The 25,511-nt window shown below is 37.7% G+C and overlaps 2 protein-coding genes across 3 annotated transcripts in view; both read right to left on the bottom strand.

Annotated features, from left to right (window-relative positions):
* bab1 (bric a brac 1) overlaps nucleotides 1-25,511 on the bottom strand; it is a 105,968-nt gene that overhangs the window by 33,202 nt on the left and 47,255 nt on the right. The window lies entirely within an intron of this gene.
* On the bottom strand, nucleotides 15,191-16,333 carry LOC135432319 (uncharacterized). The gene is made up of 2 exons (XM_064687969.1): nucleotides 15,910-16,333; nucleotides 15,191-15,849 (listed from the first exon to the last, which is right to left on the bottom strand). The coding sequence occupies exons 1-2, from the start codon at nucleotides 16,169-16,171 to the stop codon at nucleotides 15,191-15,193; spliced, it is 921 nt and encodes a 306-aa protein (XP_064544039.1). The 5' UTR covers nucleotides 16,172-16,333.

Raw genomic sequence — 25,511 nt, 5'->3', positions numbered from 1 at the left:
TTATAATAATAAAGTGGCAATGTCGCAAGTGTGGCAAGTGTGGCAAGTGGCAAGTGGCAAGCGGCAACTGGCAAGTGGCAAGTGGCATAAATTGCAGCCTCCCTCATTCAAGCGGCTGTGTGGCGGAAGTAGTCGCCGTGCAGTCGTAGGTAGGCCAAAGTGAATTGCGTAGCGGAGGCGACCCAAAGAAAGCGACGATTGCGGCCAGCAATTGCCAGCTTAAAAAGCAGCCAACCCCAGCCCGCTCCGCGCCTCTGATATTTATCTGCATATATAAGTAAAGAGTAGCATACGGGTCTTACACTTTATATATATACATATATATATATGGATAGATGGATATATGCATATATATGTGACGCATGTAGATCTGTAATCAACGACCAACAACAACTGCGAAAGCGCCGGTCGAGGAAAGCAACTGGAAAGAGCAAAAAAAAAAAGACAAGTAGGAGTTCTCTTAAGGGAAGTGTGGCCGACTAAGTGATACCCTAGACCGAGCTTCGAGTTGTGATTATAAATATTCTAACTTCTTTCTTTAGATAGCTGGGCAGCTGGATAGATAGCAGCCTGTGCTTCCTTTTCCTTTAGCCCTTAATCAAGCAAAGTGTGTTCTCAAGTAACTTCGGTTCTTATAGTCCGATCTTTTTAAAATTTCCAGGACATGTTTATAGCACCCACATGTGGATATATACTTAAGCCCAAGGATATAAAACCAATTTTTCTTCAATATTAGGCAGGCACATGTGTGTGTTTATAGCAAAGCTCCAGGCTATATATAAAATTTTTGAGTCTAAGGTAGGAAAGTCTACTGTTCAAATGTCTAAATGTTTAATTAATTGTTTAAATTAATTTTATTTATTGTTATTTGTTTGAAGTCTCGTCTCTAGTTCGAAAAAACGAGTGTCAACCTATGTATTTTATAGTTATGAATAGAAAAATTCAAAGTTAATAATCCAATCAGAAAATATGCGCTGGCTATAGGAAAAGGCTGCGTTTAAATATTCAAGTCTCTTCAGTTGGAAAAGCTCCCTAGTTTCCTGTAAAGGCAGACAAATATGGCTAAATTAGCTCAGCTATTGATGCTGATCAGGAATATATATGCTTAATGAGCCTGAAGAAGCTCACTTCAACCTGTTACAAACAGTTGAACAAAACGCGTATACCCTTTGTCAACATTTGTGCTGTTTGGAGGTTATAACAACAAAGCAGCAAGAACTACAACAACATGTGTTATGTGCTCTGTTGCGGCAATAATCACTCGCAGTGTTGTTGTTGTTCTTGTTGTTGTTGTTTGTTGTGCCACATATGAATGAATGCCTCCACATTGTTGTTGTTGTTGTTTTTGTTGCAGTTGTTGTTGTTGCTACACGCCACTATGTGTCGGCATTTAACTTCTCAACTTTTTTTTTCGCATTGTCCGTTTGACGTGGGCGTCGTTTGTGGAAAAGGGGGCGTGTAGGGGGGGGGGGGTGGCAGCTGGAGGAGCTGGACGCTCGCTTGGAAAAGCAAGTGCAGGAAACTACTTTGCATTTAATTGTCTGTAATGACGTGCAATATAAAATGTTAAAATCTAAAAATGTAAAAATCCCAACACACACACACCCACCCACACACACACACACACACACACACTCGAATACAACGGGAAACGTTGTCGACACAGATACAAGTGGAAAATGTTTTACAGTTTTCATTTTGCATCGGCCTTGCCCCGGCTTTGTGTGTGTGTGTGTGTGCGCATGAAAACGATGTGTTGATGTTTGATATGCATTAAAAGTCAGCTGCTTCATCATGTATGCAGAGATGTAAGATTGGCATTATGAGTTCTTCTTCTATTCAAATTATCTATATATAGCTAGAGGTTTAGTTATTGCTCGTACATATGTTGCATTTATTGTTGAACGTTACTTTCTTATGTTGCCTGTGGGATTGTGAGGCCAATTTGGCAAACCAGATTTCCGGGAGATAATAGCAAGAATAAGCGTAAGATTACTTTTTATATTTCTTACAAGGCGTAATCAGAATGGGCTTCCTTTTAGGAATTTTTCTTAGCCAAAAGTCGACACTTGATAAGCCGAGAAATATTTTTAGAATATTCCTGACATTTATTTTAAGCAGAAAATTATTCTCTCGATTATTAAAGGAATGTTAAAATATTTAAAGGTATTTTAAGAAAATGTTAAGAAACTTTAAGACATATTTTAGGAAGCAAATCTCTTAATTAAACCGAGCTCCCCAAAATTATTAGAATTTTTTGGAATATTTATGACTCTAGGAACTCAAAATTATTTTGTTATATTTAAAGAAAAACTCGCATTTAATTTTTAACAAAAATGCCAAGAAATATTTGAAGAAATTTTCTGATAAAATTCTACATTCGATAATCAAAGGGATATACAAATATTTTATGGGATTTTAAGCAAAGGAATACCTGAAGAAACTTTAAGAAATAATTTATTTATTAAGAGAACAAATTCCAATATAAATTTAAAATTACATTTTGCATAAATGCCAAAAAATATCTTAAGACATTTTTTGGGAAAATTCCACAATCGATAATCAAAGGCAAAAAAATTATTTTATTTTATTTTCAGTAAATGTTCCTCGAGGAAATTATAGAAATGTTTTATTTTAGAAGAGAATTCCTTTAGAATACTAGGAATTTAGACTCTAGGAATTTAAAAATATTTTACGTTTAATGAAAAAAGTCAACTTTAAATTATAATTTATTTTTGCGAAAATTCCAAGAATTTGTCTGATATTTATTTTAAGTTATGAATTCTTTTGCCGATAATGAAAGGCATATATAAATGTTAAATGATTTTTTTTAAGCAAATGTTTCTCGAGGAACTTGAAGAAATGCTTTATTTTAGAAGCGAATTTCTTAACACTTTTTGTCGCAGCTGAGTTATTGCGCTTTCTTGTGCTGCAACCTGATTGTTTTTGTTATATTTTTATACCCTGAACTCATTTAAAATGGGTAAAAAGGGTATAATGTATTTGTGCAAATGTATGTAACAGGCAGAAGGAAGCATAAGCATAAGTATATATATTCTTGATCAGCATCAATAGACGAGTCGATCTAGCCATGTCCGTCTGTCTGTCCGTCCGTATGTATGAACGCAAGTATCTCAGAACCTATAAGAGCTAGATCGAGTTTGTTTCCGATATTCGATAACTTGTTCCGTTTCCAAGTAATCGATAAACATCGATATCGAAATCCTGTTTTTTGAGCAATTTCGGCAAATAATATGAGCTAGAGTCACCAAACTTGACATGTAGCTTCTAGAATAGTATATATATAGTATATCAAGTATCTCTAATTTTATAGCTATCGCCCGTTGGAAGAAGAGTGTCCAGGGTATCCCCTAGTCGGGAGCTTCCGACTAGAACTTCTTACTTGTTTCTCTTTGTTTGCGCCTAGAACAACTCGATTTTCATTTAACTGCTTTTTGTCAACTTTTTCACCAGTTGTTGCAGGGCTCAACTAAGAAACATTGTGGCAGCGTTTTTTTTTGCGTATATGCCGCAGAGTTCTTGATGGGCTTGTTTTTTTTATGTTTTCGCTGAAGCCCTGGACTTATTAGCTGGCAGACTTTGGCGCTTTGTCGCCGTTTGCTGAGTTTTGATTTATGCCTGGCAAATGGGTTTTTGTTGCGAGTGCTGCCTGGTAAAATGTGAAATGTACATTGATTGCTCCACATTTTCTAGCTGTTAATTATGGCAACAAATTATCGTAAATTAGTTTTGGATCTTGGGCCAGTAAAGTTGGAAATTTTATTAACAACATTTTTTCGTAATTGTAAAAGGCTTCACTCGCGCCAGTCTCAAACTGAACTCAATAAATAATGCACAGCCCGGCCCGGAACACGCCCCTTTTTACGCCCCATTCCGTAGAGCAGAACTCTAACCACAAGGCGTTACAAAATCGAAATCAAAACCTCGACGCCCTCGCCCCGCCAGCCTGACTTTCTGAAGGGGGCTTACGTGCGCAATTGTGCGCTAAAACCAAACATGCATATTTTCACTTATTATTTTCATACATCGAAAGCAAGAAAAAACATGGCATTAACACGGCTGGGGTTGTATGCACTACTGGATACCCAGCAAAGTGTGGAAGTTGCCTTGGCTATCTGGGCTGTTGTTTTGTGCAGGGTAAGGGTGATTTAGTCAAGTGTGAACTACTAGAAGATACCCTTTATCTTGTCTAGGTGTGTGTCTATACCAAAAAGCTGCTTTGATTGTTCTTGTGGGGAAAGTAGAGAAAGGCTGTTCAAATGGAAATGTCCCTGATCGATTTTCGAACTACAGAAGATACCCTGTATCTAGCTAGGGCACATACGCAACAACTATCTATTTCATGGATTTTTAAGTAACTTATCTCCTTATTGCCTGTTAGTCAGGCCTTTTATATGTCATTTAAATGTGTGTGTTTATAACAATTATTAAAGCTGTATCTTTTGCTTTCTTGTGGGGGAAGTTAGAGAGAAGGTTTGATCAAATGTCCCTGATCTACTTTTGATGTATATACCAATAGCTCTTCTAATCTCTAAAATGTGTTTGAAAAAGAAATGCCTCGAAGTGCGATATTTCAGAGAGTCTAAACACGAAATTCGAAGGCTTGGATTGAGCTGTGCAGGAAGAAGCCTGAGCAATATATATGTGTATAAAAATTCATATGAATACCAACTTCAGCCCACTTCTGTGCAATATACCCTACTCATGCTCATTTGCTAATGGGTAAAGGTTATAAAAATACATTGAGCCTTCTTCGCACAGGAAATCGACACACACGCACACACACACACACAACTGCACACAACTGCACACAAAGTTACCGCCCCGGCCATGATGACTGCTCTGCTCTGGTCGATCTATTGAGCCGTGAATATGTTGGAATATATAATCAAGTGTAACGCAACACGCCCGTGCCATCCGTGGCCGAGAGCCACCCTAATGTGCGCGCCCTACGCAGCGCAGAGAGCAACTGCCTCTAGTCAAGGGCTGGGTATGACACCCTTTATACACTTGGCGGGCGCACATGACTGAGTCTCAAGTCGAGTCAATCACCGCCAGAGCGTCAGGCAACTGGGAACTGCTACTGGATAGCTGGTAGCCGGGTAGCCGGGTTGCCGTCGCACAAGGCATAAGGCACATCACTTGCTTCGTTTGACTCACAAGTGAATCATAATAATATTAAATTTGATTTTCAGTCGGCGCTGCGGTAGGCAAAAGGACTTTTCTTTCTGTGACGTCGTAGAAATTGCGCTGATTGCGCAAAAGTATCGATGACTTCTTCAACGCCCTGTTCTGTGGGCGTGTCTCGAGTGTGAGTGTACTTTTGAGCACTGAGTGCCTGTATTGGGCGTCGAGTTGCTGCTTAATCAAATTTCGATGCGAGCCAGAGAAAAACGTTCGACTTGGGCATACAAATAATGCAATTTACCCAGCAACTTTGTTGTTCAAATTTATATGTCTAAATATATGTCTACTAGCGGGTTATGGGGGTGCGAAATTTTGACCTATGCCTAAATAGGATATTTGAGGGTACAATTTTTACATGAATTTCGACCAAAAAACATCTGAGCTGATTTAGATGCCAAATTGATCTAGAGGCCATATCATGAGAAAAAAGCCAAATCTCTTGCAAATCGGATGAGTTTTGGCCGAGTTATGAGGTTGGGTAATTTTGACCCATGTCTATATACAGAATCCTAGGGGTAAGATTTTGACATGAATTTCGACTCAAAATTGTGAAGTCAGATTTAAATGCCAGATTATTTTTTGAACAAAAAGCCAAACCTCGTGAAAATCGGATGATATTTGGCCGAGTTATGAGGTTGGGAAATTTTGACTCATGTCTATTTACGAATCCTAGGGCTAAGATTTTGACATGAATTCCGACTCAAAAATATGTGGTGAGATTTAAATGCCAGATTATTTTAGAGGCAAAACCATGAACAAAGAGTCAAATATCGTGAAAATCGGATGATATTTGGCCGAGCTATGGGGGTGTGAAATTTTGACTCATGTCTATATAGGATATTCGAGGATATTTGAATTTTGACCAAGAATAGTCGCCTTCGTAACGGACTAAGCAGCGCCACAGTCAGCACGAAATGTCGGGTTCGAACCACCTCGAAGAAAAATACAATATATACAATATATGTATGTACTCGCTTGAAATTAGCGCGAAATAATTGCATTTTCAGCATTCTTCCAAACGACGCCGGGTAATTTTTCCTCGTACACATATATATTTTGGCAGCATACACAAAATCTTAAATAAATAAAACCAAACCAAACCAAAAAAAAAAAAAAAAAGGAACGTTGGCGTCTGCATTTTTATGGTTACGTGGCGATGCATTTTATACGGCAGCCTTTTACGGCTGCGAGTGCGACTGCACCTGCCCAGAACTTGATGCCCCCGCCGCTGCCGCTGCCCCTGGCCGTGCCACTGCACCACCAGCAGAGCAATGCAACCACCGCCAACACCACCCACATTGGTTGTAAATTTTATTGCAGACCAAGTCGCTGGCTACAGCGGCTGCTGCTGCTGCACATTGGCTCTTGACTGGGCCTTGGCAACAATCTTGCCAACGTTAGTATTTTACGACTGATTCTCTAGAGTTTATCTGGCACTCATGTGTGTGCGTGTGCGTGTGTGTGTAAATTATACAGTTTGTATAAAAACCCTTTCAAAATCTAATACAATAGTTATGAAAACCTGTCTATCAAATACTCTGTAAATAATGTGAAACGAAATAAAACGACATTTGCAACGTTTTCTTCGCACTTCGCTTCGAACCAGCAGCCTTAATGTCGCTGGTTCAAATTCAGAAGCATTTCTTAATTGTTTAAATATTTCGCCTTAAGTTCATTTTATATTTAATTTAACATTTCGTAATTAAGAAATTAAATAGAAAAATTTGAAATTAAGTTCAATTGTGATGGGCAGACATTTCTTATATTAAGTGCCACGCTGTCGACTTGTGTGTGTGTGCATATTTATTGCTGGCACTGTCTTCGGCGTCTTGTGCGCGCCTAATTGTATGTATGCTGCCTCTCCCCCCCCCCCCCCCCTGCCCCCGGCCACGCCCTGCGCCCTTAAATCGGCAGTCGCGACGTCGCCAACATTTGTCGTTGGCATTTGAAAATTTGATTATTTAGCGGATGTTTAATTGCACCTATTTAATATTTCGCATGTGGTACACGCGGGGTAATTAGTATTCGTATGCTTTCATTTTCATTTTCATTTTCATATTCATTTTGAACTGCAATTGTCATGTATTTAGCCTTTTATTTTATGTACTCTTTTGTTTTTGTTTTAGTTGTAGTTGTGTTTCTTGTTGCCGCCGCCGCCGCAGCATCGGCAAAGTGCAACCACAACAGTTTGCTCGCTTGTGCGCTCAGCACCGGAGAATAACAATTAAACTAAATTTAAATTATATGTGTAATACTTGCTGCTGCTGTTGTCTGTCTGCCCGGCCGTCGCCCCAGCTTCCCCTCGCCATTCGGCCATAATTATACTACATAAAACTATAGCGAGGAGGCGGCAATCGAGCCGCAACATTCGTCATCGTCATCATCATCAACATCAACATCGTTGCTAACCGAGTGTTGAGATATCTCTCTTGTTTTAATACCCTCTATCAATTTAATGCGACTAGCCAGGGTGTTATAGAGTTTCGAGAACGTTTGCAACAGTTGCAGTTGGGCGCATCTGCAAGCCCAGAGTTAGCAGAAGGCGTCTGTTTGTCCCATCTGTTTGTCTTAAAGTGCTCTAATATCCGAGGTAGACGCCTCAAATTTTCATGGAGATGATTGTTTTACATAACTCCATGTGAGAACTGGCCACTCTTATTAGATTCCTACAGCTGATACGTCTTCTTAATAGCCTGAGAATCGCATAGAACGGCAATATATGATTTTTAAGGACTTTGAGTATCATTATATTGATTAAAATTGTATTTTAAATTTATTGTATGCAAAGCTGCCCATGTCTTATAAACTTCCATTGCCAGTAGCTCTCTCTCTATCTAAGTATATTACTGCCCAGTTGCTCTCTCTGTATCAGTCGTTATCCCTATCTCTATCTCTCTCACTCTTTCGCTCTATCTCTTCCTCCAAAGAGAAGGGAGAGAGCTCCCCCTTTTTCACCCTCCTTTGCTTTTTCTTATGAAAATTACATTTAACAATCACTAGGTGTTTCCTAATATCATGAGAATCGCAAAGAAGGGCGAATCGAATGCTTTTGTGTGAATACAAGGCATCTGCTGGTCGTTCACTCTTGACTAGCGCGCTCTTAAATGTTGCTGCTGTTGCTGTTGCAGTTGCAGTTATTGTTGCTGTTGCATATTTATTTATTATTATTTTTGTAATGCGTTGCTTTGCCGCTTGGTTCGTTCGTTCATTCGCTCGTCCGTTCGGTCTTTTGTTGTCTTTTTATTGTTGCATTATAATTTCTACTTAGCAAAACTGAGGATGTGATGCAACTGCTGCCGCTGCTTTAATTTCATTACAATTTTTTGCTGCTGCTGCTGTTGTTGCTGTTGTTATTATTTCTCAAATAAATCGCACACATTTTGTATGCAATTATTTTTTTGCGCTGACAAAAGGCCCCGTAAGTCAATGCAAAGAAAAGCTGTTATTGTTGTTGAGAAAAGTCATTTGCATTATGCAGCGCGCCGGAAATTGTTATTAGTAGCTAGTAGTATTTTTTTTTTGTACAATTTTTTTTTTAATTTTTGGCTCAGCTGCCATGAACTGGACTTTTAAATGCTGCCTTTGACTTGGCATTTTTTTTTTTTGTACATGAAATTTATTTATATGCAAATGTAATTTATTTGCGCTGAAAACTAAACAATAAAATGTGCCAGCTTTTTTTCACATGTGATTAAAATCGCCGCAGCATTCACAATGCCTATAGATAGATATATTTATGCATATATATTTTATATTTATACAATTTATACTTTGTGTTTTATTGTTGTTTTATTTATATTTATGCAAATTATGCTGGCAACTTAATGACACTTAATTGCGCGCTTCCTGCGGCGAGCGCGGCCCGTGCACAAACATTTGACTTGTATGCAACAATATCAAAGTTTATCGCCAGCTAACGCCACTTTGTCACATGACACACGGCCCAAACGGGCGTTAACAAAACTTTAAATAAACTGCCAGCATAAAAATCTATGCGACAGCTCAGCCCAACTGAGTTGGCCAAGTTGCGCCCGACCATGGCGTCATGAAGTTCGCGGCTCAGAATTAACCAGCCAAGAGCCAGCCAGCCAGGCAGGCAGCCAGCCAAGCCAAGTAAAAAGCTGTGAACAAAGCTTTAACTTTACAGCTTTCAACTAAATTAATTTACTTTTATGGCCGAGGACAACGTGCTCGTGTATATGAGCGCATTGTTGCCTGGGCCCTGGCTAGCAGCCCGCCCAAGCCAAGCATTGTTAACCAAACACTCTACATGTGGGCTTAGTTCATTTGTTAACGGCTTTAGTTACTGTTCAAGTGAATAGAATAGTTTTTAAGTAAGCGGATCAGCAGGAAATTATATTGCAACTAGATTGAATTGAAAGGCGGCAAAGGGGGTTTAAAGGTTGTGAGAACTTTAGAAAATGAAGTCCTAAGCTTTTGGGAATTTTTTATGTATTTTTTTTCTTTGTGCATAGTAACAATTGAGTTAAACATGTATACAAATTGAAAGTTTTTGCTGAAGTTGAACTGGCGACTTCTCGCTGTTGGTTCGACGCTCAGACTTTGTAGCCTCATAAGCTTCTGACGTCATGCTTGCCAAGCACATTTATGGCTGCGTTGGCTGAGGGTCTAATTTTCGTTGCCTTAAGCCAGATTTCTAGTTCCTAAGTAAAAGAAGAAATTTCTTTGCACTTAAAGAAAGTGTTTTTTCTTATATTCAAGAGGATTTACACTTAAAGTTTAAATGTTTTGAGCAACTTTACAAGTTTCAAAGGTTTTTCAATATCTTAACAATTAGGTTGCCGGTTTGATTCCCAGCTTGGTTTACGTCTTAGCAACCCGTGCTGCATAAAACTTAAGCTTATAGCTAGGGTATTCCAACTTCTTGCTGTTAAACTATTTTCATATATATATTTTTTGTTTTGCCCTCTTCTTTCTGTTTTTATTGGAGCTTTCCTGCGTTTGCGGGCCAGTTTAGTTGTATTTCTTTTTTGCTTTACACAAATTGTTATAAATGAAATACAATTAAATGTGCTGGTTCCGTCGATGGCAGTGAGTAATGCAGATTACGTATACGCCGCGTGGAGCAGCAGCTGCTGCTGCGCGGCTGCGGGGCGGACCACAACTAATTCAAGCCCGCAATAAGTCAGTGCAAACAAATGTTGACCGCGGCCCAGCCGCAAAGTGTCCGCAGAGCTGACGACCCACAACAACAACACCTACAACAACAACAACAATAACAATGGAAGAAGCAGCTAAGTGCGAACTGCAAGAAGTGACTCCCAATTTTATTATTTACTAAATTGGCGACAAATGCAAAGAGCAAAAAACAAAAATAGAAAAGAAATCCCAACAAAAAGCGAGTCCATTTAACTGGAGTTTTGCCCGAGCAGACCGCGTTTTTGCGGTCGCCCTGTCTGGGTGTGTGTGTGTGTGTGTGTGTGTGTGTGTGTGCCAATAAATACAAGCATAATAAAAAATGCTAAGGAAATTGCAGAGTAAAGCAAATAAAATTAATTGAATTCCAATCAACTAGAAATGCAACCAGTTAACAACAACAACAACAACAACAACAGCAGCAACAACAGGGACGACAACGGGAACAAAGCCAATGCAAAGGTGACCAAAGCAAAAATATTAAATTGTAAAAAGCGCCAACTCTGGCAGCAGCGACAAAAAAAACAACGAGAAAGTCAGCACGCCGAAGATTTAATACCCTTGCAGACATTTGTATTAAGGCTGCGCAGATATGTTTGAAAAGCGAAGACCGTAAAGGCTGAGCCTGAAAATATCGGGGGAACAGAGAATATTTTGCGATACAAAAACTCATTTTTCGGCTGATAGAAGAATATCCTTCCGATCGTTTCTATGGCAGCTATATGATATAGTCCTCCGATGTTAATAAGATAAGCTTAAAAACTGAGAGACTAGTTTGCATATTTCCTTTAATGCGTTATACATCTTATGAAGAAGCTGTAATACCCTGTAAATAGGGCATAAAAATGCAATTTAATTGTAAAGCAAAAGTCGGCGATTAAGAAATCATTAATAAAAAAATAAATAAAAATAATAATAATAATTAATAATTTCTGCGAGTTTTCGATCCCTAAACTTCGTAAAAATGTGACAAAACAACAAACATTTTTATCTTCGTTTTAAAACATTTTTTTTTTTAATATCTAATCATTAAATTATTATATTAATATACTTTTTTTTTTTTTATATTAAATAGTCTTATTTTAAACATTCATAATTTGGAACGTATTAGAATAAAAAAAAATTTAATTAAATTAAATTTTAATATGTATTGAAAATTGAATTTTCCAGACTTTTAAATTGGAATTAGTTTAAGAGCCTTAGTATTTCAATTCCCAAGCACCTGTCGCTTGTAAAAAGTAAAATATATCGCCTGTCTATCATCCGAGTGCCTCTACAACTTAATATAGGGTATCTGGTAGTGGAGCATTCGTAACCAACTCAAAGCGTAGTTGCTTATTATAATGTAATTTTATGATTTCGTCGCCATTTTCTTGCTAAATTATAGCATAAATAGAAATAGAAAAAAAAATTATAATAAAAACGGGACAAGCCAAGACGCAAGGGAGCTGCACAGGGTACTGTAGGGCGTGTGAAGGGGAGGAGGGGGGGTGGGGGGGGGGGGAGGGGGGAGGCGCTGATAGAGCGGGGCATAGGGCAGAGGGTGTTGGGCAACGCGCAGTCAATTTGCATAAAACCGATCGATATTTTTGATTACATTTACAATACATAGAAAAAGAGACAGCGTACCGGTTTCTAGTCGAGGTCGCTTCAATTCGATGAGGTAGGGGAGGGGAGGAAGGGGGGCAGGGGGCACAAGCACTAAATATATATAATTTTGTCATTTAAATTGCCCGACGTCGCCGTCGTCGTCGTCGTTGTTGTTGCTGGCTTTCGTCGTCTACTTTAGATTTAAAATGCGCTTAAATTCAAAATAAATATAATTATGAGTACCTACAGTAGAATGTAAAATTAAAGGACAAAGCTAACGGCATATTAATTATTATACAAGACACAATTTATGAGGGCGTGGCTCGCACAAAATTATACAAAAAAGGAGGAGAAAAAAAAGCGCCATGCGCCGGATGTCGTCTCATTTAATATTATAAAAATAAATTATAATTTGATCCTTGTGCGCCAGAGTCAACGCCACGAACTGCGGAAAGGACACACGCCCAAGGCTCACCACGGCGAATGGCAATAGAATGCGTGGCACGAAAAGCCCCAAAAAAGAAAAAAAAGGTCCCATAGTAAATTAATCTACCCAAACTTTCGAAACTCGGTTAAAACAAAACCGATTTCCACACGAAATTACTTAGTTATTATTTGTTAGATGGAAAAAAATGTATTTATTTTTTTTTTTGAATTTTACCGAAAAAGTTCTTTAATAATTAATACGTATAGTTCCCTAAGAATATAAAGTCCCTTGATAATTGTTACATGGCTTTGTCATAACTTAGCTTAGACTTAGCCGATTATCATGTTGCCCCTTGATTCTGATTTGTCACAAAATGTACTTTTTCCTTCTTTAAAATTTAAATGCTCGTTTCTTTGACTAAACTGCAACGATTTTGGATTGAGCAGCTTCTATAACATGTTCATTTTGTCCTGTCTAAAATTATTTCAACAATTTCCGATTGTTATTTTTCTTATCTTTATATCTCTTTTATTGCCTCTAGGCCGATATAAGTATATTCAAATATAGTTATATTAATAAATTTCTAGATTATTAGTATATATTCCAACAAAAATTTTACCTACTTTCCAAATCATTATAATAAAAACAAGTAAGAAGTTCTAGTCGGGAGCTCCCGACTAGGGGATACCCTGAACCCTCTTCTTCCAACAGGCTATAGTTATCAAATGAAAGCTACTTGATATATATATACTATTCTAGAAGCTACATGTCAAGTTTGGTGACTCCAGCTCATATTATTTACCGAAATAACCCAAAAAAAAGGATATCGATATCGATTTTTATCGATTACTTGGAAACGGGGAAAGTTATCGAATATCGGAAACAAACTCGGCCTGCGTGTGGAGTAGGAGGACCTACAGCTAAAAGTTCAAGTCTCTAGCTCTTATAGGTTCTGAGATCCTTGCGTTCATACATACGGACAGACGGACAGACGGACGGACGGACAGACGGACAGACAGACGGACATGGCTAGATCGACTCGGCTATTGTTGCTGATCAAGAATATACATATATACTTTATGGGTTCGGAGCTGCTTCCTTCTGCCTGTTACATACATTTGCACAAATACATTATACCCTTTTTACCCATTTTCAATGGGTTCAGGGTATAAAAATAATAATTATCATAACTGTGAAAATTGGTTTGATAGCCTCTTCACTTATTTCTGTCTTAAGTTATTCCAAATATAAATTAAAATTTAAGGTTGTCAACAATTATAGCTAATTTCAATAAACTATATACGATCTCAATTATGCCAAAACTCAGTACATTTTCATAATAGATGCCATTTTGGCCAAGGTTTGAAGCCCTGCAGCTGCATCTCTTTATGTCCTTGTACATTCTATTCTACATATCTGCACAGCCGTAAGTTATTCAACCTTTCTCATATTTCTAAAAACGAGCTATGGATTTTGAAGGTATTTGTTTTCATATATGTTTTGTTACGTTACTGTTGAGGCTCTGGACAGAGACAAAGTGCGTGTTGTGTGTGTGCCACATTTGTATCTATAAATGTACATCAAATGTGTGTGTGTGTGTGTTTGCGTGTGTGTGCGTATAATTATACATATTTGTGTTTCCAATTACGTTCGGTGCAGCGAAACAATTTTAAAAATTCAATATAATGAAATTTACTTAATTGTATAACACTCGTAATTAATTCACTTTGTATGCTAATTCGTGCCTAAGTGGCGTATTAAACTTTAAAATGTCTTCAATATTTATGTGCCATGCACGTGTCGATTATTACACGCAACTGTGTGCGTGTGCGTGTGTGTATCTGTGTGTATGTGTGTGTGTGTGTTTATTGGAGTGTGTGCAAGTTCAATTTAATGTTAATTTTGGCACACATTACTTAGGGGTGATTATGCAATGTAAGAAATGCCATTGTTTCTTATAATTATGTGAAATAATTCCAGCGATTAATTGAATCAATAAAGCTGCAAAACATTTGAGCCAACTGTAAATGATAATGATATGTGATGATAAGATTCTAGTTAAATGCTGATTAAATGACAGCTTAACTTTACAATTTCTAATCATTTGCAATTATCGCATGCACACCTGCCCACACGTTGCCATACGTTGCCTCAATTGTACCTAAGCTTTAAAGAGTATCTATTTAATTACTTGACTGACTGATTGACTGATTGACTGACTGAAAGACTGACTGACTGACTGACTGATTGACTGATTGACTGATGAACAATGCACAGCCCAACGAATATCTGCTCCCATTTTCATAATATCATTGAAATGCAATTGACATTTTGATAATACACGAATGTTCTATAGTACAAAAAGATGTAGAAAATTTCAACAAGATCGGTTCAGAAACACAGAAGTTATTGAATAAAACATGTTTTAGCTTTCCTCGTATCAGCGGCAGCAAGCGCAAATTCCAAGAATTTCTGAGACTTAATTAGAGAGACGTCGGCAAGTAGTGCGGCTTGCTGCGAGTTCGAACCTTGCCAAATTTCTCAATTTGTCGTTTAACAACTATCAAATTGGTTTACCAAATCGAAATCTAAACATTTTTAAACAAATTATTGTACATTTTGAAATAAAAAATTAGTTTAATTTGGAATTTAAACTTATTTTCTTAAAAAAAAGAAAGTGCTCTAACTAAAACAATTTTAATGCAAAACTCTCTTTGCAATATGATTTGTTCGCTTTTTATATATTTTTATACGGAAAATGTTATAAATTGAATGTCATATACTGATATCTGACGTGTTGTCCGTATCTCAGCAGACATTTTCCAAATGGGGTACATTGTTCCTGATAAATTCTTTAGGATCGCAGCAAAAGGTGAGACCTTTCTTCCCGTCAGAGTTTAGTACGTTGGCGAAAGGACATAGAATCTGCTGGCAAGGTGGTGACACTGTCCCGGTGTTTTCAATATTGTTGTAGGTGAGAATAGCGATGTGAATGGGAGCGGGGGGAGTGGCGGCAACGTCTTTAACAATCTTGAATAGCCATTTGGGTACGGGATTACTATTTGTGCCTTCCAGATAAATCGCTGTCGGAACTTGACTGCTGTCTGGCAGCTGCAGTACGCCCAATCCTCCAGTGCACACCTGCAGCTCTCGATAGGGGCCCATGTTAGCCTGTTTGCGTATCCAGGTCTCGATGGTTTTCCAGTTGCCACGATTGACGCCTTGATACTGAGCCACCAGATTGATGTACTTAAATGTCGCAGACATATGTTCCCCAAAATTAAAATCAGCTGAGGGGGCTAGATGGCCACGATCAAATACCATGTCCCTTTTAGATTTAACAAATCCCTGTTGTTGTCCCAGCAGAGACGCGAAGCGCGAATATATTCTACTGGCCTCGAAAGAGGCGGCCTGATTGCCGGAAATCACGCGATCTGTGGTAAAGCCCTGTGGAGGACGAGCTATGCCTGCAAGAATGGTAAAGATCTCAGATGCAACTGCATGGGGCGTTCACTATTTCAACCTACTCAGCGTGTTTGGATAAACAGAATGTTTGACAAAATGCGCTGTTAAATGTTCAACATCATAACAACTTCTGTATAGCTCCAAAAACTGTCCATCATCCAGTTTATAGCCCACACGGTACATTTTATGTGGGCAGCTTTTATCTTGAACTACTTCCGCAGTTGCCTTGGGCTGACTTGTGCAATCGTCAAAGGGCAATGGCGGAACTAACAAACCATTTCCATTGCAAGTGGTGTCCTTCACATCATTCGATGTGCAAACCATTTTCAACACTTGGCCGTTAGGAATTACATCCGTACGCAACAGATGTAGTTGATCATTGCGTTCGTATGCAAAGAGACGGTTTGTCTGAGTGATATCAGCTGGATTAAGCTTTTTAAGGTCACAATCTGCGTCAACCAGCGCAAAAACTGTAAATATTTATTTGTATTTTATGCAAGTTTCAACTAATCAGCTTGGAGCTGAACATTAATGAATCCTTAAACTCACGTAGTAGTAGGTATAAGCCAAGCGTCTTGTCCATCTTAAGAGCTTGCAACAACTGAAGATCGACTACAGCTCCACTAAAGTGAAAGGCTCGAAAAAATAAACCGAACTCTGTAGATAAAGAGTTGAATACAAATGTGAATGTTTATTCCAGGAAAACAGAAACACGCGCAGTTACAGAGATCTGCACATATTCTATCATAACATTCTGTTATGTTATTTTACATATACCCTGTACTCACTGTTAATGCAGTTTCTGTAAAACAAAAGCAGAGTCGATCTAGTCTGTTTTTTATGAATGGAGAAACATTTAAATGGAATGCAGGCTAACTCCGAGTCGGTTACTCTTACTTACTTGTTGTTCGATGGAAATGCGAAAGTACAAAAGTACGCCAGATGTCAGCAGCTACTATATATATATATATATCTATATATTATATAGAATGCAGTCATGTTCATGTCGCGGACTGGCCGGCCACCATATCCATTGAAAGTAAACACAATTCAAGCGCCGTAAAACAGTTAAATTTACAGCTGAACTACTCAAGTCTGAAGCGCAATAAAATATTTGCGTTTTTGCCAACTGCACACACACACACCCCTACCTCCCTCCCTCCCCTCCAGCCCCCCATCGACCCTGCTGCACATGAGCAGCACTGACATTTTAAGGACTCTTGGCCACCTTCTGGCAGACAAGCCCAGACCCAGGCCCAGGCCCAAGTCCAAGTCCAAGTCGCGTAGCTATGACTCAGGCCTGGTCCGTTTCCGTTTGGGCGCGCCCTGCCGCCCCAGATCCCTGCCGCCCCAGCCCCCGCCTGCCCGCCTGCTTGTCAGCCAGTTTACAATGTAAACGCGAAAATGCGACAGCAGTGCATAAAAATCCTTGGCCCTAGCCTCTGGTCTCACTGGCAGGACATGGCTCGGCTTGCGGCTCGCGTCTCTCTCTTGGCCATTGGCAATGGCGATTTTTATGCGTTTAAACATTTTCATTACAAAAATTGCATTGGCGGGGGCAAGTGTTTCGTTGTCATTAAATCTGCAGCGATAAAATCAATTTATGTCAATTTCCACTTTTGATTATACAACCACACACACACACACACACACACACACACACACCACCCAAACAAGAAGGCAGCCAGTGTCATTGCATTTTAATTAAAAGTGAAAAGCTTGAGTGTCCAAACAAAACATTGTCCAGATGCAACAACAGCAGACACAAAGCAACCACCACCCTCCACCTATCTCCGTCCAAGACCTTGGCTGCCCTCATATTTCATCAATTTATGCAATTTATAAAATAAATATAAAAAGCGAAACGCGAAATGTGAAATGCGAACGAAAACGCGAACGCCTGCCCAGGCTTCACACACACACACACACACACACACACACACACAAGCAAACACACGGAAAAAAATTATAGCAAGGAATTTATTAATAATGCAAATACATAAAAACACAGAAATCAACCCCTGATTATACAGATACGAGTATATACCACAGAGCCCAAAAGCAGCTACCACCGCGCTGTACTCATAATGCCGAGTCCTGCCTGCTTGGCTTAATTTATTATTTAAATATGAAAAAAAAAAAAAAATAAATGACGACGAAATATATGAAAATAAAATAAAAATAAGTTCGACTTTGCGCAACGAAGCTAGAATGCCCTTCACAAATAATTCAAATGTCAAAGGTGAGAAAAGAGAGAGAACTACAAAGTTGACTGACTGGCTGATTGGTGAGGCTGCGAGGTGTGGCTGACTGCGAGTTGAACTAGCAATCAGCAAGTCGCTGGTTCAATTAAAATCTCAATGTTGATTTTTGAAGGGAGTGAGCTTCGAACTAGCAAGCGGCAAGTCGCCGGTTCAATTCAAATGTCAATGCCAATTTGTTAAATGTCTGAGCTTCGAACTAGCAAGCGGAAAGTCGCCGGTTGGATGCAATTTTCAAGTTTGGCAAGTTGCTAGTTCGATTGTACTTTCAATTATGATTTGTTTGTTAAGTGACTGAGCGTCGAACTAACAAGCAGCAAGTTGCCGGTTCAATTCCAACTAAAACGCAGTAAATCGTCTACCATATTTTTTTTAGTCCAAAGACATCTATGTCTTCGGATTTAGTATATGTTACATATATATCAACAACCGATCTAACTTCGTTCGACAAGATATTTCCATTACAATGTTGCGAGATCTTATAGAAAGGGTATCAGAGCAAATTATACTTAACTCCAAAAATTCGACCCCGAATCAACATAACGCCTAACAATGAAACCGTTTGGCGGCAATGTTGGCAACATCTAATAATAATACTTATATGTTATATAAATATAATATAATGCTGGACTGGGAAATTTTTGTCTGGGATTGGCCCCGAAAATGCGACGGCCCAAATGCGCGGCAAATATTCAATAATTTATAATTTAAATAATACCCACTAGAAAATATGGCATAGGACAAAGCAGTTGGGTTCAGCTGAGGCCACAGCAGGGGCGAGACAGTTTGGGAGAGGGGGGATGGGGCGTGATGGCAGAGAGCCGCAAGGTGAACTATGCAGCGAGTATTTGAATTTGAATATTAAACACGCAGACGAAGACGTCGCAGTCGCCGTCGCCGTCGCAGTCGCCGTCGCCGTCGCCATCAACAGCGCTGTCGATGCCAGCGTCGCCGCCTTTTATAATTTTTCATTAAACTTGGCAATAAAAGTTTTCTGCGTTTTCCCCATGCGGGCGAGACGCAGCCAAAAGAAAACGTGGCGCGAAGAAAAAAATTTTATATATATATATATATATATATACATTTATATATATATAGCGTATATAATAAATGACATTATGGCATATTTATGACTGGTAATAATTTATATGCAGCCATTGCCGCAGTTGCTGCGAAACATTCTTTTTTTTTCTCTGCCCAAAATGGGCAGACGAGCTAAAGAAATTTAATTTTAGCACACACTGTAGAAGCCACTCGATATAAATTATTTTAGATACAAGTAAATGCAAATGCAAATGCAAAGGCTTCTCGTGTGTCCAGCTAATCCGAGGGTTGCAGGGCGCACAAAAAAAAAACCTCACAGTTAAATAATCATCAGAATGCTAAGCACAGAAAGGGTAGAATATGAGTATTATATTCCTATATTATTTATTCACATTTTCTTTAACTGCGTTTTTTATTTGTTAAACTAGCCTGGGATTATTATATATTTAGAAAATAAAGCAAGATACAATAATAACTTAATAGAATTGTTTCAGTTCGAACAATATGTAAAACATTATAGTTTTTTGGCTTAATTTTCGAGTTTATGTGAAAGCAGGTGTAATATTTTTAAACGTCGAGTGTATCCCTATTAAAAGATCAAGAGTTCAAGAGCCAAGCTTATTTTTATGATTGTGTACGCTTTTTATATAGCTCACAGCACATCTATAGTATATATCTTTGTGTATATCATGATTGTTCATATACCAAGAAGCACCTGTAATAGTTCTTAGGGTCATAGAAAGAAAATGATTTCGAGTGTATTAAGTGACTTTCTTGTTATTTTTTTATGCCCTTGCAGAGGGTATTATAATTTTGTCGTGAAATGTGTAACGCATAGAAGGAGACATCTCCGACCCCATAAAGTATATATATTCTTGATCAGTATCAACAGCCGAGTCGATCTAGCCATGTCCGTCTGTCTGTTTCTATAAGAGCCAGTCTCTCAGTTTTAAAGCTATCTTTATGAAACTTTGCAGAAGTCCCTCTTTCTGTTGCACGCAGTTTATATGTCAAAATGGATCGGACCACTATATCATATAGCTGCCATGGGAACGATCGGTCGAAAAGTAAGTTCTTGTATGGAAAATGTTTTTCTTTTTCAAGATATCTTGATCAAACTCGGCAATCATTAGTTTTACTATGCTCCCCATAAATATGCAAAATCCTATTAGGATCGGACAACTATATCATATAGCTGCCATAGGAACGATCGGTCGAAAATTAAGTTGTTGTATGGAAAACTGTTTTGTTTTTCAAGGCATTTTAACCATACTCGGTTAATTAACTGTCATAAACTATTTTCCCTGTGCTTCTTAGATACGGGCAAAGCACTATGAGCATTATGAAAAGGTTGGATCTGCAAGGGTATTCAATCTTCGGCGTGCCGAAGATAGCCCTTCCTTCTCGTTAAATTTATCTTTAATATAATATTTGTTTTATTAATGAATATTATATAAATGAAGCTTTACTTATACTTTACTTATATTTTAATAATTACTTTTGTTTTTTTGAATATGATACCGCAAGTTATATTTTATAAAAAGTCTTTGTCCTTTCGAACAAACTGTGAGGCAAACATATGAAAGTTGGCTTTTTAATCGTGTGGCTCTATCGTTCTCTTAATATTTTATAGTATTTATTTTGCTTTTTATATTTTTGTGTACAATTTATATAAATGCCTTGTTGCCTGCCTGGTCACATTTATAACTGTGTTTGTCTGTATTTAAATGCAAACATCAAATTTATGTCAAATGTCTGTTTGACACGAAATATTTAAGCCAAATGCGCGCCGCCAGCTCAGCCAGACAGAGCAAATACAATATTAAATACAAATACAAAAAAAAAGGAAAAAGTAAATAAAAATGAACTTTGAAGGAAAATGCGGCACAACGCGAGGAACTGCAATCTACTCGTGAATATAAATAATGATACAGCGTCGTGTCGCATGTTTAATAATTTATTGTAATTTGTGGAAAGCAATGAATAGAACAGCAACAACAAAAATATATCACAAAAATATAAAACCTTTAACAGTAAATTAAGTCTTCCACTTGTCGGGCTGCACTTAAAATACCCTGCGTTCATTTGAGATGCACGGGTATATGTAACGTGCACAGAGAGACATGTCTTACTATTTAATTAGGAGGTCAGTTAAGCCATATTCGTAAAGTAAATACCTCTGATGTGGATTAAAGTAATTGGAATACCCTGTCATTGTTGGAGATTAATACGAGATGGGTATGTTGAGGTTTTGCTAGAATTTGTTAGCGGTATATTCATCTATAAATCTAAGAGGCCACTCAATCTATATTGATGATTTTCATTTAGTCTATCGGAACTCAGGAGCTAGGAGAAACTTTGTTAAAAAATGTAGATACCCTGTTTTTATTAGGAAATTTTACAAAATGGGTTTGTTAAGGTTTTGTTAGTATATGTTACAGGCAGATATATATTTATTATTCTAACAAGGCCCGTCAAGCCATATCTATAAAAGTCGATATAGTCTATCCAAACTGAGGAACTACGAGATCTAGATTAAAGAAATTTAATTTGGTTTTCTTTGCTGAATATTGAAACAAAATGGATATGTTAAGGTTTTGCTAGAACAGATATATATTAATTGATCTCAGATTGAATTGTCTTTGTTGGCGATTTATATGAAATGGGAATATTAAGATTTCGCTTGTTTATGTAAGAGGCATATCCATGCCTATAAAGGTACATCTAGCGTATCGGAACTCAGTAACTATGTGAGGTAATACAAAATGGCTATGTTAAGGTTTTGCTAAAACATGTATATGTATAAGTAAAAAGATCTAGCCTATCGGAAGTCAGGAACTGTTGGAGCTGGTATACTTCTATACAGGTTATATTTCTCGAATATTGAAATCATATATATTTTATATACATATATATATATATAGATATATACGTACTATATATATGTCTCATCTATAGCACAGGGTATATTCCAGTTGCGTAATGTTGTTGTTGCTTGTGTTGATTATCATTTGACTGCAATGCTTGTTGTTGCAATATAATTAACTTAAATACGTGTGTAATGTTTTGTGGTTCTGCCCGTGGGGCTTGCCCTCATATTTAAACTAAATGCACAAAAGAAAAAAGAAAAAGAGAAACAAAAAGTACACAAATTTTCTTCTCGATTGTTTTTCCCTCATTTTCTCATTGTCATTTTAGTTTGTTGTTTCCCTTTTAGTTATTGTTATTTTAACTGCGCGACTTGTCTGCTTTTAAGGGGTTGCTTTACCATTTTCCACACATATAAATATATATATATATATTTGTTGTGTTTCTTTTTTTTTTTTTGGGCTGTAATTGTTTGTTGTAATTAAGGCTGAGCAAATAAACGGCTTCCGTTGATTTCTTTCAACGCAAATAGTTAATTGCTAGCCACGGGCAACGCCAAAGTCATTTTCGACAATGCAGCATTGATTGTTGTTATTTTAGTTATTTGTTGAAGATACGATCTGTGTAAAGGAAAATGTCTGGAGTTTTTTGTAGAATTTATAAATATTCATTTAGGTATTAATCAGAGAATTTGTTGGCATAATATAATAAAATACACAGCTAAGATATTTGTCGATTTTAATTAAGGTTAAAGATATCAATCAGAGAGAGAGAGGGAGAGAGAGAGAAAGAGAGATAAATTAAAATATCTATCGATTAAATAAAAATATAAATATTTATAAATTAATCTAAAATAAAGATAAGAATATCTATTTACATTTTATTTTATTTTCTTTATAGTTGAGGATATTTCTAATTTATTTAAATTATAGTTGGGAATATACACTATTAGGCAAAAATATATTGTATGTCTCATTTTTTGTAGGGTATTTCTGTTCGTGACATTTTCAGCTTACATTTTCGCTTTACTTTGTGTGCATTTTGTTGCTTTGTCTTTGGCATCATCGACTGCGTATAAAAACTAAAAGACCAAATAAATGCAAACTTAAACTATAAAATAAACATTAAACAAGCTAGAAATGCTTTTATGGCCGCCAAGACGACGACGACGACGGCAACATTGACGATGCAGAGGGGCAGCAGGAGCAGGGGCAGGAGCAGGATGAGGGGTATGAAACTGAAACTGATGCTTAAGGATAAATAAAGAGGGGAGGGGGGGAGGGGGGGTTGGGTGAGGTTTGGCCTGTTGCTGGCGCTCGACTTGCTGTATTTACAATAGGAATATTTTGTTGCAAGCATTAAAAGACAGGAACCAAATGCGGCCTCCCAAGCGGCAAGTGCAGCTGCAACATGCAATGCACTCACACTCACATTCACACACACAAACACACGCACAACTTTTTATACTTTAATGAAGACGACGTGCAATAAAATTTAATTAAATATAATTCAGCAACAATGTCAGTTTTATAGCTGCGACTACAGATGGCGGCATTAGAAGTTGAAGCAACTGGCAAATGCCTGCGCTGCGTTGTAAAAGTTTAATTGTCATAGCGGGGCGTGTGGCGTGTAGGAGGGTGGGATGGGTGGGGAGGGGGGGGGGGGAGATATTGCCTGCAGGTGCATAATTACAATAAAATATTTGCTCCATTTTGATGTGCAAAAGCACTTAAAGAACAACACTTTGTTGTGGCATGCAACATGTCTGCCAAGGCTACAAACGAAGTTTGAACCGAGAAGGTTTGAACCGGATTAATTGCATAAAGTGGAGCTGAACTATATATGTATGAAAGTTTGCCTGACTGATTGGTAATCAACGCACAGCCCAAAGTCTGAGCGCCGAACTAGCAAGCGAGAGGTTGCCGGTTCAACTTCAGCCAACTTGTTCAATTCATACGCCCCCAACCCGTTGAAGAAGTTCAAATAGTTAGAGCGCCCACAGCATATTCTCTCTCTCTCTCGCTCTCTCGCTCTCGCTCTCAAGCTCTCCATCCCTCTTTCTCTCCCTCTCTCTCGCTCTGAGGTTAACGCGAATTGCACAAGCTACTTGCATTTTCAACATTCATTTATTTGACTTGACCCGGACGACGTCGGGCAATTTCTTCTAGTATGTATATATCTATATATATATATATGTATATGTATATATATATGCATATGTATATGTATATCTGCCACCATGTTTTGCCCTTAATTAGATGCGGCGTCATCAGTTGCGGGTGATTGCCTTGAAATGTGAATTTATTTTAATATTGCTGCGCAATTTATTTTAATTGGAATAATTTTATTTGTCTTTATGTTTATTCATTATGCGGACTAATGAATTTTGTTCCAATACCAACAGCAGCAGCAACAAAAACAACAACAACAACAAAAGTTAGTTTACATGTGTTATCTATGTAGACACACAAACACACACACGCACACACGTGCACACACACTCATAGAGGGCTATTAGAGGGCCTGGGTAGGTTCGTGAATCCTGCGACTGGGTGCTGGCTTTTGAATAATTAACGAGGGTGTCACTCAGCCCATGCTACTGTGTGTGTGCGTGTGCTTGCGTGTGTATGTCTGTGTGTGTGTGTGTGGGGGGGGGGGGGGGGTGTGCGTGTGTGTGCACGCTCATAATATTATTATATGTTATTTACCAAGAAAATGCTTAGTCAGCCTTATACAAATGTCTATGAATGTTCAAAATATAATTATAATAATAATTGAATTAGATTTATTGATTATTTGTATAGGGCAACAACAACAACAACAACGGCAGACAACTTGCTGCACACGCACAACAAAGTCACGATAACAACAACAACAAAAACAACAACAACAACTGAGCTCATGAATAAATCCATTTACGAAGGGTAGTTGAGAGTCAAATAATAGCGTCAAAGAAACACAAGTCAAACTATTTGTTAAAGTGCGCTCTAGCCAATTTGACTAGAGCATACCCTGCACTCAAAACAAATTGATGCTTTAGAAAACTTATCTTGAGAATAGTTTACTTTTGCTGAAAATGCGGTAAACAATTATTTTAGCATAGCAAACAAATGTAGTCGATAATTTAAAAAACACTTTTCTTGCTTGTAAAGAAAAACAGATTCAGAATAGTTTTAGATTTCTGAAATGTAGGAAAATTATTTATATGGATTTTTTTTTGGCTGTGAAAATGATGTGAGAAAGTTCATTACATTTTTCTTGTTATATTAATGGAATTGTAAAGTTTATACGTTAGCATAAGAAATTCTCAAATGACGAAGAAGTATTAAAAAAACAAGAGTTATGCTATTTATATAAAAATACTTTAAAATATTTAATTGCCTTAGCACGAGGTCAGAGGTGGAATATATATTAAAATGAAAAATGAAACAATTTTGTTTTAATATATTTTTACTCCGAAATATTTTAACTGCAATTTGGCAACCATGCAC

The sequence above is a fragment of the Drosophila montana genome, unplaced genomic scaffold, assembly GCF_035044405.1.
Source record: "Drosophila montana isolate Dmon_TW-CO22-7 unplaced genomic scaffold, ASM3504440v1 contig_1455_1, whole genome shotgun sequence".
Taxonomy (NCBI): domain Eukaryota; kingdom Metazoa; phylum Arthropoda; class Insecta; order Diptera; family Drosophilidae; genus Drosophila; species Drosophila montana.
The sequence above is the reverse complement of the archived record's forward strand: the minus strand, read 5'-3'. Positions and strand labels throughout refer to the sequence as shown.

Coding starts and splice junctions, on each gene's coding strand:
- LOC135432319 (XM_064687969.1), bottom strand. CDS start 16,171: ATGGTTTGCACATCGAATGATGTGAAGGACACCACTTGCAATGGAAAT. Junction 15,850..15,909: donor TGTTTATCCAAACACGCTGA/GTAGGTTGAAAT, acceptor CCATTCTTGCAG/GCATAGCTCGTCCTCCACAG.